Below are 13591 nucleotides of genomic sequence, written 5' to 3'. Positions count from 1 at the left end.
GACCAGGAGAAGCACCTGGCTCCTGCCATCGGATCAGCGCGGTGCGCCAGCCACAGCACACCAGCCGCGGCGGCCATTGGAGGGTGAACCAACGGCAAAAGGAAGACCTTTCTCTCTGTCTCTCTCTCTCACTGTCCACTCTGCCTGTCAAAAAAAAAAAAAAAAAAAAAAAAAAAAAAAAAAAAAAAAAGAGCCTCAGGTAATTAGTAATGTCATAAATAAAAGTGTCAATTGTTAAATCAACAACTAGAGTCACTGTGCATCTACTGCCCATGTAAGATCTCTGTCCTTAATGTGTTGTACTATGCAAATTAATGGTAAAACTGCTACTCAAACAGCACTCTATAGAATTTTTATTTGATGCTCAAATATATGGGACTATCACATGTCATAATCAATGCCTGACTTTGATCACATTCTCAAACCAATTCAAAAATATGAATAGCATATGCTGTGTAAATTTTTTTAAGCTAAGCATTGTAATGTGTAGAAATGAAGAAGGACTAATGTTCTTACCTTTGAGGATTGTGTTACCTTTTTAGTAAGAAAATGTGTACACAAATAAAAATGAATAAATGTGTCATGAGACAGAGGCCATTCAAATATTCCCCTGGTTGTGAAACCCCCTGTATGGAAATCACATGAGAAAGGCTTCCCAGTCCTTTGCATTTGCAGATGCTATTTTTCCACAAACCCAGTCATCTGCTCAAAACCACCCTAGCTCCTTTGAACAAGCCAAGTCATCTCGATGGTGCTCTGCCAGGTAGCGGATATCCTTGGTCACTTGCTGCCCCACTTCTGTCTCTCATCCTATCATTCATTGACTCTTGTTTCCCTTTAAGGTCAATGAACACATTCTGTGGCCACCTCACAGTTCCCACCTCCCTCCCCTTTATTTCTTTGCCTTTTATTACTCATTGCTGAGTTACTTCCACCTCATCCTATTTCTCCTGTTTCTTCTAACTCTTGCCAAGTTACTGCAGGGAAGAAACACTAGCTCTTTCGTGTCCCCCCCTCCCTATGAACAAAGAATCTCTGTTATCCCAAATCCCTCTCATACAAATAATATTAGTGAAAATGTGCTATGTTTAAATGTGGAGAAAAGAATGGTGTTGAGTCATTGATATCAGTCTCTGAAGCTTCTGAAAATACACACAAGTTCCTTTCTGAAGTGTTTCTTCCAAAGCATCTAGTTGAGATAAAAAGATTTAAAAGATTTTATTTCTTGTTTAGTACAAAAAATACCCTTTACTATTGGATATTTTTCTCAGATGTAACCTACTTGAACCATAGAATTGATTAGACATTCTGAGTTCCAAGTGAGCAAATTCCACAGAAATTTTTGAATGTAATATAGTTCCAAAATGAGGACATATCTTATAAAATATAGTTCAAAATGAATACGACAAACATACCTATCATATGAATTGAAAGGAGAGAGAGAGCTGACAGAGAGACAGAGAGTTGAAAGGCTTGGGAAAATTTTTGTGCAGAAAGTTGAACTTGAGCTGGACTCTAAGACTTAAACATTATTGTGGGAGATAGGAGTTAAAATGGTAATTCAAGCTGGGTAAAAACTGTCAGCAAACACGTATGTGATTGAAAAGCTATTTCTTCTTTTATTTTAAAGATTTATTTATTTATTTATTTGAAAGTCAGAGTTACACAGAGAGAGAAGGAAAGGCAGAGAGAGAGAGGGGTCTTCCATCCGCTGGTTCACCCCTCAATTGGCTGTGATGGCCAGAGCTGCACAGATCCGAAGCCAGGAGCCAGGAGCTTCTTCTGGATCTCCCACGTGGTTGCAGAGACCCAAGGACTTGGGCTATCTTCTACTGTTTTCCCAGGCCATAGCAGGGAGCTAGATTGGAAGTGGAGTAGCTGGGACTGGAACCAGCACCCATATGGGATGCTGGCACTGCTGGCGACAGTTTACCCGCTATGCCACAGCATTGGCTCCGGAACAGAGACTTCTAATGGAGGAGAAAAGGAGGTATTAAATCACAGTTGGGCCAATTTTTTAAATGTTTTAAAATTTCACGTTAAGGATTTTAGTGGATTTTCTTTCATAAACAATGGAAGTCTATTGGAGGTTTTGGAGGATCGTAATGAGTTCAACAGAGCAGGTTTTTAAAAATTTCCCTTCCTGGTGATGATAGAGGAATTGGAAGGTAAGCAGACCATATAGGATACCATGTATGACCACATTTTTATGAGATTCCAGGGATCTGGGATAGTGTGATGGAAATGTAAAACAAGGGAACTATGGTACATGCTTCAAACTCAATGCAGTGTAATCTTAGTTTAAGAGAGGAGATGAAGGAAAATAATACATCAGAAAGGACAGTGAAGTTTTAGGCTGGGGGCTTGGGTGAGAGAGAGAATGATAGATACACCTGAGAGCAGAAACAGGGAAGTCAGAAAGGAAATTGAACAGATGGGAGGAAGGAAAGAGGTGATAAGTACGTAGGGTTCAAGGCTGCCAATAGAAATTTAATGTGAGCTACATAGTCATTTGAAATTTTAAGCAGCCACCTTCAAAATTATAAAAATAAATAAGTGAAATTATGTTTAACTATGGTTTATTTATCTTGATATATTCAAAACATTATTTAGCATCTAACCAATATAAAAGTATTATTAGATACAGCTTACATTCTTTTTTCACACTAAGTCTTTGATATCTGTTGTATACTTTATGTTTACACAAATCCCAATTAACTAGCTACATTTCAAATACTCAGTAGCTGCCTGAGGCTGGTGGCTACCATATTGGACAACATGTTACTAGACATTTAATTGAACTGTCAAATATTATTTAGTAAGTTTCTTAATTAAGCTGGTGCTTAATTAAGACTCACTCTACTTTGGAAATTGTAATTATGTAAATCCTTTCTCTACCCCTCTTGTTTATTTTAGCTATTTCATATTAAAGATATTCTTTTAGTTGAATATCATTCTTTCCCCAAAGCACCAGAGTTTTTTTTTTAATATTCATGATATAGTATTTCATTGTTCGGAGTTGCTGCTCTCATTTAATTCTTTATTTGACTTGTAACTTTAATTAAATCAGTCTGAATACTCTCTCTTCCTACTTTGTCAGTCTTTGATTATGAAATAACTTAGCAATGTGTCCTTAAAAACCTTGGGTAAATGACATTTAGAGCTTTGGAAATGAATACTGCATTTCTTGTGTTCCCTTGTCTGCATTTGTGTGTATCTTGCCAGTATTTAATATCTGAGTTAAACTTGGTGGATTTCAGTCTTTACTATATGCTAAAGAATGCAGTACAAAAGGGAGTGTACTTCTATAGGAAACAAGCCAAGGACATTGTGTTCCATCTTTACAATGAAATGCAGATTTCCCACTAAAAGGCAAATCCATCATTTCAAAAGGTTGAATAGAATGATGCATTAAAAAAATCCAGCTGCTTAAATTTAGGGCATTGAAAAACATCCAATAAAAAAATGTTCCCTGGGTCTCAAACATTTTCATTTGATTATGTATTGGATAGATTTTCATTAAATCTAGAATCTTATGTCCTAAAATAGTTTGACAAGTATTTTAAACAAGTTGGATTCAACTATAATACTTTATTGACTTACATTATATACTTTATTATTTAGAATATCTTTGTGATTGTTTGTATATTATTAAGTTTTATTCAAGAAACATTAGAATCTTCTTAGAGTACTTTGCTTTTTCATGTTGGGTTTCTTTTATGTTTTTGTTTTCATCCTTGTTTTTTCATTGGAGACCTTATCTGCAAGACAGTCATTTTGGTCTCCAATCAGCTTCCTTCAGTTTTTTTCCATCATCTATCTTACTCTGACCTATCTTTTATGGTCAAATTGAGGGCCACCTTTTCACTATTACAGTGTGTTCTGCCCAACTTTTCCCTGACTAATTTTGGAGTAAGAAGTGGCAAAGCCATGATTTGCTCTGCAATACACCAAGATGCCCACAAACTGGCTTGGAAGCACAGAATTCTGCTTTATACTGCTGGGCCTAGCCATAAATTCTCAAGGTAGTGTTCTCTATGCTTTGGTGCCAAAACATTTAAGTCAAGCATATCTGTATGGGGCATGTATTTTTTGCAGGCATTAACAATCACTTATTGAAAGTCAAGTCTAAGTCTCCATGCTCTCCTCCTCTGCAATCTAGACATGCTATTTCTCAAGACTAGCACCACAGAGGTAGCCTGGGACCATACAGAGGGCTACTGTTTAACAAGGCTGTGCTAACAGGCCCCTGGTAATAAGTATTGACTAGGCTTCCCAAGCTATTTGACTTTCTCTTGTTACACTGGTTCTCAGGCAGTTATACATATGATAATATTGCCCCTGTCAGTCCCTAAAAGTAAATGTTTCCAATAATTCTTTGGCATCCAATACATTTTACTAACGCCACTTGGTTTCTGTTTGCAGACCTCACCTCTCCAATGCCCGCATTCTTCCTAAGGAATTGTTAATTTTTAGAAAAGAATCCATTCTAGCTAATATCCATTCATTTCTAAGAGCAAAGACCAGTGTAAGCAAATAATGAAGGATAGAATTCAAAGGGAGAGAATGATCCTGCGGGGGAAGCAGGACACACAGCAGACTCATAGAATGGCAAACACCCCAAACAGCACTCCGGCCTCAGAATCAACCGTTGGGGCATTCGGATCTGGCTAAAAGGCCCATGAGAGTCTCACAGGCATGGAAAGCCATGACACAGTGGCAAAAACAACCTAAATGAAAGATCCTAGTGAACAAGACCCCAGCAGAAGGAACAGGCCATCAAGGAGGGAGGCGCCTTTCTCTGAAGGGAGGAAGGAGCCTCCACTGTGATATGGCCTTGACTAAACAAGTTCAGAGTTGGTGAACTCAAGGGGCTTCCATAGCCTAGACAGCTCATGGCAAGAGCCTCAGGTGATTGCTGACATCATAAATAAGAGTGCCAACTGTTAAATCAACAACGGGAGTCACTGGGTACAGACTCCCCATGTAGGATCTCTGTTCTTAATGTGTTTTACTATGAAACATAAAGACAACACTACTAGTCGAACAATACCCTATACCTTGAGCGGTTGTGTGAGGGCAGCCTGTTGAAATCCTTGCTTAGTGTATACTAAGTTGATCTTCTGTATAGAAGATAATTGAAAATGAAACTCGATGAAGGGTGGGATGGGAGAGGGAGTGGGAGAGGGGAGGGCCACGGGAGGGAGGGAGGTTGGTGGGGGGAGCCACAACAATACAAAAGTTGTACTTTGTAAATTCACATTTATTAAATAAAAAAAGAGCAATGATTTTGTGGAATAATTCTGTTTCTAGACTTATATTTTACTCTAGACCCTGAAGAGGGAAGCATTTCTGTGCTTTATCATGGTTTATGGGGGGTATTTCATACTGGGGTCCTTGTGCTTCCACTCCTCTGCCAACACTGGCTATCAAAACTGCTTAGGCTGCAAATAAAACATGAAATGAAATCCATCTGGCATTTCTCATTGAATTAGGACCAGAACATTTTTGTTAAATATTAGCAGATGTCTAAATTCTTAATATCAAACTAACATTTAAAAACATCTAAGGGGACCCACATGAGGAGGGCCATGTGTTTTCTCCATCTCCCAGCCTTTCCTGTATCTGACCCCCACCATCACCACCACCCCGTTTGTCCTACCCATGTGTTGAGAATGACTGGAGCCACCTATCTCTGTAACTCTTACTCCTTGGTAGCTGGTATCAAAGTGTTTGATGTTATCAGGATAGTGTATTCAAGTGTGAGCCAACTCAAGTGATATGTTGCCTCTGGCATGTTTCCAGGTCTTTGATTAAAGTCAATTTCTCTATCTCCATCTCCCTCTCTCCCTCTCTCTCTCTAGGAAAAAGAAAAGAAGTACATGCTTCCCTTGGACAACCTGAAAGTCCGGGATGTGGAAAAAAGCTTTATGTCTAGCAAACACATCTTTGCACTCTTTAACACAGAGCAAAGGTAAGAAAATGAAGCAGTTTCTATTTTCAATTGCTGTTCCTTGAATTTCTATGTGACCTAGAGATCATATTTGCAAATGCTTCCTTTGGTCACCCTTTAAAATTTGTCACCCCTTCAGTTGTTTTTTTAAGTTATTTTGTATTTTTAACTTTCACCATGGTTATCCTGTCAAAATATTAAAACTTAGAATGAGAGAGATCTTCAAGAATTAGTTTATTTCCTGTTTTTTTTTCATAAATCATCAAAATTATGTTGTATGCTTTCTTCAAGCTAGATTTTATAACCTGAACGTCTTCCTTTTCCTGATTTAGTGATCACATACTTACACATTACTGAACTGTAATTTCAACAGTACTTGTCTAATATGAGTGAATGTAACTCAAGGTCTTCTTAAGGCCTCTATGTCATGACTAAATTCACTGAATAAAATTATTCAGTTAATGTGAAGAAAAATATATAGCACCTTACAGTATTTCAAAGCACTATCCACATTCATTGTTTTTGATCTTTATAACAATTGCCCAAGAGATTAAAAATATGGAGTGGCATGGTTTTATAGATTAGTAGAAGTATAGGCTCAGAAGGGTTTAGCTGACTTTCATACCATCACACAACTAATCATGGCAGAGCTGAAACTGGAATTAGAACTGTGTGTAAATCCACTTTTACTTCCACTCATATTTTCTGCGGGCGTTTTTCTTTTTTTTTCTCCTTTGCTTATGTACAGTATCAAAACTTTATTTTTAGACTGATCATCATGGAATGCTGTGGTTGCTCATTGAAACTAAGTATACAAGTTAAATAAGCCAATGGAGAGAGAACAGAGGATGGGATATAGAGATGTATACTGGCTACAACTGGGCAAGGACAATAAAGGAGATTTTCTTCCAAGTGCAGATGTTATGGGAACAATCTAATTTGTGTGAGCAAGTTGTTAAGAGAATAAGTCACAAAGTGTCAGAGTCTGATTTTAACCTATTTTCTCAGGCAGACTTTTATCTTTATTTAGCATAGAATGAAGTTCTTGATTAGATTCAGTGACTGGCCCAGGGTCAGTCACATAGTAAATGAAAATAGCAAAGGAAGAACACTTGTTCCCACATTCCCAGTCAGTTGCTCAGAATGACTCATAATACAAAAATACTTGGAAAAACCACAAGGCAAGCCTCTTCAAGAATCAAAGGTGAATCAAATTAAATACAATTCCTGTATCAAATATTGAAGTGGAATCTTTCAAAGACTTAGTATCTTTTGAGTGTAGCTTATGAAAAGGAAAACATTGAAACTGATAAAGAATGAAGAAGTTCCCCAGAGAAAGCAGTAGAGATTGCAACATGTCAAAGCCAAGCCAAGTACTGTTTATATGCTTTTATCAGAGCACGGAGAACCAGAGATCCCAAGGTAACTGTCTCAGGCATCCTTAGCCTTCTTGCTCAGACATGGAGTGGCACAAATGACTACCAGACAGGAAGTCACCCTTAACACAATCTTCATGAAACAAAGACAAGACAATGATAGTCTTTCTAGATAAAATACAACTGTGGATTTCAAAAGAACAAAAGTCACTAAAATACAATTTTGAACTTCTAAAAAAATCTAGATAGCCTAGAATCTTGTAGGACTAAAGTGACATTGAGTTCTTCAACTACTTCTCAGAGACTTCTGTGAGCACACACTGGTCCCTATAGCTGCATTTGTCATTGATTTTTTTCCTTTGAAATCTTGATTCCTTTCAACTATTTTTGTGCTGTCTATGACCTCCAGTACAATGTTGAATACAAGCAGGCATCCTTGTCTTGTTTCTGATTTCAATAAGAATTTTTAGGGGCTGGCGCCGTGGCGCACTAGGTTAATCCTCCGCCTGCTGCGCTGGCATCCCATATTGGCGCTGGGTTCTAGTCCCGGTTGCTCCTCTTCCAGTCCAGCTCTCTGCTGTGGCCAGGAAGGCAGTGGAGGATGGCCCAGGTGCTTGAGCCCCTGCACCCGCATAAGAGACCAGGAAGAAGCACCTGGCTCCTGGTTTGGGATCGGTGTAGCTCCAGCCGTTGGAGCCATTTGGGGAGTGAACCATTGGATGGAAGACCTTTCTCTCTGTCTCTCTCTTTCACTGTCTGTATAACTCTACCTGTCAAATAAATAAATAAAAAATCTTTAAAAAAAGAATTTTTAAAAATATTTTAGCTAATTACTTTTGGGGAGAGATCTAATAACAGATGAAAAAGAGTCCTTGTGTTCTTAGTTACCAAGGTTTTTATTTTCATTTTAAAACATGGATAGGTATTGAATTTTATCAATATGTGCACCTAGAAGAGTATGGAATCTGTTTCTTCTTTATTCTGTTCATGTGCTGAAATATACTGATAGACCTATTAATTTAAACCATCTTTGGTTTCTTGGGATTAGATCTAGTTCAGGCATGATAGACTTTCAGTTATGGTGTGTTCCTGGCTTATGTTTCCATTTTATTTAGACTTTTGAGTTTATGCTCTAAGGTGATATTGACCCATAAATATCCTTTTGTGTACTCTTTCTTGGTTTTAATATCGATGTTTGGGTGGATGTTATGGTTCAGTAGGTTAAGCTGCCTCTTAGGATGCCCTCATGCTATATCATAGTGCCTAGTTCAACTTTGGGCTACTCTGCACTTCTCATCCATCTTTCAGCTAATATGCTTTAGAGACAGTGGATAATGGCCGAAGTACTTGGGTTCCTGCCAGCCACATGGGGGACCTGAATGGAATTCCCAACTGCTGGCTTCCACCTGGCCTAACTCTGGTTGTTGTGGGAATTTGGGGAATGAACCAGAAGATGGAAGATCTCTCTCTCTCTCTCTCTCTCTCTTTCTCTCTCTCTGAATCTGCCTTTTAAATAAATAAATCTTTGAAAAAATAATATCAAATTTGTGTTAGCTTCATAAATTGAGGTGTGAATAAGTCATTATTATTCTTTGGAATATTCTCTTATAAAATAAGGATTAACTGTTAATTAACTATTTTATGGAAGTCATTACTAAAATCATCTGGATCTGGAAGGTATTTTTGGTAAATAGAATTTTACCTAGTGATTTTAATATATATAATAATTATAGGTTTGTTCAGTTTTCTGGTTTTTCTATAAATCAGTTTGGATAAATTGTATTTTTAGAAAATTATCTATTCCATTTGCTTTAAGATATATTAGCATCAAATTTTTTAATATTTCTATTTTTAAAAATCTATTATATCTGAAATTAAACCCTTTTATTTCTAATATTAACATTTGTCATTTTCCCCCATGACCACTGTTTCCAGAGGCTTTTATATTTTCAAAAAATAAGTTTTTGTTTTTTTTTCATTATCTAGTGTGTATAATTTTTCTGTCTCAATACATTCTGCTGTTTTTTTCATTATTTATTTTCTTTATGTTTATATTATTGTTCTTTTCCCCTTAACTTTTTACTTTTGATGGAGGAAATTTTTTAAATTGTATTTAATGTATACAAATTTCATGTATTTACTATATACAGATTCAGGAACATAGTGATACTTCCACCCTACCCTCCCACCTACTTGTGCTCCCACTCTTCTTCCTTGTCCCTCTCCTATTATCATTCTTAATTTTTACAAAGATCTATTTTCAGTTAACTTTATACTCATCTGATTAACCCTACATTAAGTAAAGAGTTCAACAAATAGTGTGAAGGAAAAAAAAAAAAACTATTCTTCAATAGTGGAGACAAAAGATGTAAAATATCGTGGAATCTCAAAATGTCAATTTCACTCCTAAACGTTATCTTTTAGATACTACTAGTTACCACAGATCAGAGAAAACGTGGTATTTGTCTTTTTAGAATGGGCTTATTTCACTAAGTATAATGGTTTCCAGTTGTATCCATTTTGTTGCAAAGGACAGGATCGATCAATTTCTTTTCTTCCTTCCTTCCTTCCTTCCTTCCTTCCTTCCTTCCTTCCTTCCTTCCTTCCTCTCTCTCTCTCTCTCTCTCTTTTACCACTGTGTGATATTCCATAGTGTACATATACTGTAATTTCTTTATGCAGTCATCAGTTGATAGACATCTGGGTTGATTCCATATTGTAGCTATTGTGAATTGAGTTGCAATTAATATTAGGGTACGGCTCACTCTTTCATATGCTGATTTAATTTCATTTGGGTCAATTCCCAGGAGTGGAATGGTGGGTCGTATGGTAGGACTATATTCAGATTTCTGAATTTTCGCCATACTGTCTTCCACATTGGCTGCACCAGTTTACATTCCCACCAACAGGAGACCAGGGTACCTTTTTCCCCTCATCCTTACCAGCATTTATTGTTTGTTGATTTGTGTATGAGAGCCATTCTAACAGGAGTGAGGTGAAACTTCATGGTGGTTTTCATTTGCATTTCCCTGCTAGTTAATGATCCTGAGCATTTTTTTCATATATCCGTTGGACATTTGGATTTCCTCTTTGAAAAATGCCTGTTCAAGTCCTTTGTCCATTTCTTAACTGGATTGTTTGTTTTGTAGTTGTTGAGTTTCTTGAGCTCTTCATAGATTCAGGATATTAATCCTTTATCAGTTTCATAGTTTGCAAATATTTTCTCCCTTAACTGCCCTTTAGTATGTCTTAAAATCTGGTATTGTGAAGCCTCCAGCTTTGTTTTTGTTGTATGAAGGTGCTTTAGAAATTCAGGGTCATTTGTGTTTCCATATGAATTTTAACATTGATTTTTCTAGATCTGAGAAGAATGTTGTTGGTATTTTTTTAGTATCACATTCAATCTGTAAATTGTTTTCAGTAGTATGAACATGTTGATTATGTTAATTCTAATCTGTAAACATGGAAGATTTTTTCTATTTTTTTGTGTCTTCCTCTATCTCTTTCTTTAATGTTTTGTAATTTACATCATAGAGATATTTTTTTAAAAAAATATTTATTTATTTATTTGAAAGTCAGCGTTACACAGAGAGAGGAGAGGCAGAGAGAGAGAGAGAGAGAGAGAGAGAGGTCTTCCATCCAATGGTTCACTCCCCAGACGGCCGCAACGGCTGGAGCTGTGCCAATCCGAAGCCAGGAGCCAGGAGCCAGGAGCCAGGAGCTTCTTCCCAGTCTCCCACGTGGATGCAAGGGCCCAAGGACTTGGGCCATCTTCTACTGCTTTCCCAGGCCATAGCAGAGAGCTGGACAGGAAGTGGAGCAGCTAGGTCTCAAACCAGTGCCCATATGGGATGCCGGCACTTCAGGCCAGGGCATTAACCCACTATGCCACAGCACCGGCCCCCCATCATAAAGATCTTTGACATTCTTGGTTAAAGTTATTCCAAGGCAGCTAAATTTTTTTGTAGCTATTATGAATGGGGTTGATCTTTGAAGTTCTTTCTCTGTCTTGGCATTAGATTTTTGTGTGTTAATTTTGTATCCTGCCACTTTGCCAAACTTTTTATGAGCTCCAATAGTCTCTTAGTGGACTTTTTTGGTTCTCCTGTATATAGAATCATGTCATCTGCAATTAGGGATAGTTTGACTTCCTCCTTTCCAATTTATATCCCTTTATTTCTTTTTATTGCCTAATGGCTCTGGCTAAAACTTCCAGGATTATATTGGCTTTTTGAGTGTCTAGTGTGTATGTTTTTCTATTTCAATACATTCTATTGTCTTTTTCATTATTTCCACATGTTTATCTTGTTGGTCCTTTGCCCTCTAACTTCTTATTAAAATTTTTTTGATGTACAGAAAGACACAGAGGATGAGAGAGAGATAGAGAGGGAGGAAAGAGAGAGAAAGAGTGATCCATTGGCTAGTCCAACCCTTAGATGCCTACAACAGCAAGAGAGTGCCAAAGTCAGGAGCATGACTTTCACATAGGTGACAGAGACAACCAGTTACTTTAACCATCACTGCCACCCACAAGGATTTGTAGTAGCACAAAGCTGGAATCAGAATTAAAGCTTGACATCAAACCAGGTCCTTGGATGTAGGATTCAGCCACCAGGCAAAATAGCTGCCCTTTGGGGCCAGCATTGTGGTGCAGCGAGTTAAGCCAATGCCTGTGATGCTCGATATCAGAGTAGGGTTGAGCCCCAGCTGCTCTGCTTTGGATCTAACTGCCTGCTAATGTGCCTAGGGAAACAGCAAAAGATGGTCTGAATCCTTGGGCCACTGCACCCACATGAGAGACCTAAATGGAATTCTTGGCTCTTGGTTTCAGCCTGGCCCACCCTGGCTGTTGAGGTCATTTGGGAAGTAAAACAGTAGATGGAAGATTCTCTCTCTCTCTCTCTCTCTCTCTCATGTTAACTCTGCCTTTCCATTTATTTTACAGTTCGAATTTATTACATTCAGTTCTGTTTCCTAATCTTAGTTATGCTTTTTGTTTATTTATGTGTACTTTATATTTTATACTGGATGAAATTTTATGGTATTATTTCTAACTCATTTATTTTGTGGTTGAAGAATGTAATCTAGTGTTTGGTAAATTTACATCAATAATCCATGTGTATGAGAAAAGAAAGTGCATTTACTATTTGGGAGTACAGATTCTATGGGAGTTAATAAGATAATACTTGTTAATTGTGTTATATAATCTCTATAGTCACTATGGTTTTCTCACCTTGAGTAATTCAAATATTCAACTAATATATATTGGGCAGCTGTTATGTGCCATGGACTGTCCTGTGCTTACAATAAATTTGTAAATACAATAGGCACAGATGATTGAACATTTTAGGCTATATTCTAGAAAGGAGCACTGTCAGGGAGACAGATAAAGAAAATCATAAATAATCTTACTTTGTCAGAGGAGTATTGAAATTTTCACCTTATGATTATGAACTTGAATATTCTAGTAAGTCTATCAGTCTATTGTCGTTAAAGAATGTGATTTAGTGCTGTAAATTTTAAATTACTTTAGATTTTATTTAATGAATTTGCTTTTAAATTCAATTTTAAATTTTATTTGTGCATTTTGAGCTTAATTTATATTATTAGTCATACAAACTTAGAATTGTAGTATCTGTCTAGTGAATTTTTAAAAAGGTAATCTTATGACCTGCTATATCTAATGATGTTCTTTGTGTTAAAATTTATTTTTTCTGATGTTGATGTAGTTATACTACTTTTCTGTTGATTAATATTTTCTCAGTATAACCTTTTACTTCCTTTTGTCATCAGTCTTTCTTTATATTTATTGCTTATCTTATAATAACACACAGATGGGTTTGATTTTGTTTTTAGTCTAATTTGAGATCTTTTTCTTTTAATTAGTGAGTTTAACCTATTTATATTTTTTATTATTACTGATATTTGAATTTAATTTGAGTATGGTATTTTGTTTTTTCTCTTTAAGCTGCCTTTTCTATATTTGTTCAAGCATCCACACCTTAACTGCCCCACTGCTCCTGTCTTTCTTTTCATTATTTAATTTATTCTTTTCCCTGGTTTGGAAACTACATACTCTATTTTTTTCAATATTCTTTCAAAATTTGGCACTATGATTTGATTTGAAGCTGGAAGTTAATATTCCTACTGTCTTTCCAAAATCACCTGTAATCGTGCCAACTCCAGTAATCCTCTCCTGATTTCCATATTATTGTTAGAAATATTTAAATTCCACCTTAAATTTTTAGTGCTTCAGTCAATA

At 36.7% G+C, this 13591-nt stretch overlaps 1 protein-coding gene across 9 annotated transcripts in view; it reads left to right on the top strand.

Annotated features, from left to right (window-relative positions):
• DNM3 (dynamin 3) overlaps positions 1-13591 on the top strand; it is a 634013-nt gene that overhangs the window by 436477 nt on the left and 183945 nt on the right. For all 9 annotated transcript variants that reach the window (XM_051857117.2, XM_008264064.4, XM_051857115.2 and 6 more), the window contains one exon: positions 5865-5974. In XM_051857117.2, coding sequence (XP_051713077.1) covers positions 5865-5974 — 110 coding nt within the window. The remainder of the gene's footprint in view (positions 1-5864; positions 5975-13591) is intronic.

This window comes from Oryctolagus cuniculus, chromosome 7 (genome assembly GCF_964237555.1).
Source record: "Oryctolagus cuniculus chromosome 7, mOryCun1.1, whole genome shotgun sequence".
Classification (NCBI taxonomy): domain Eukaryota; kingdom Metazoa; phylum Chordata; class Mammalia; order Lagomorpha; family Leporidae; genus Oryctolagus; species Oryctolagus cuniculus.
Note: the sequence above shows the minus strand (reverse complement) of the source record. Positions and strands in the feature narration are given on the sequence as shown.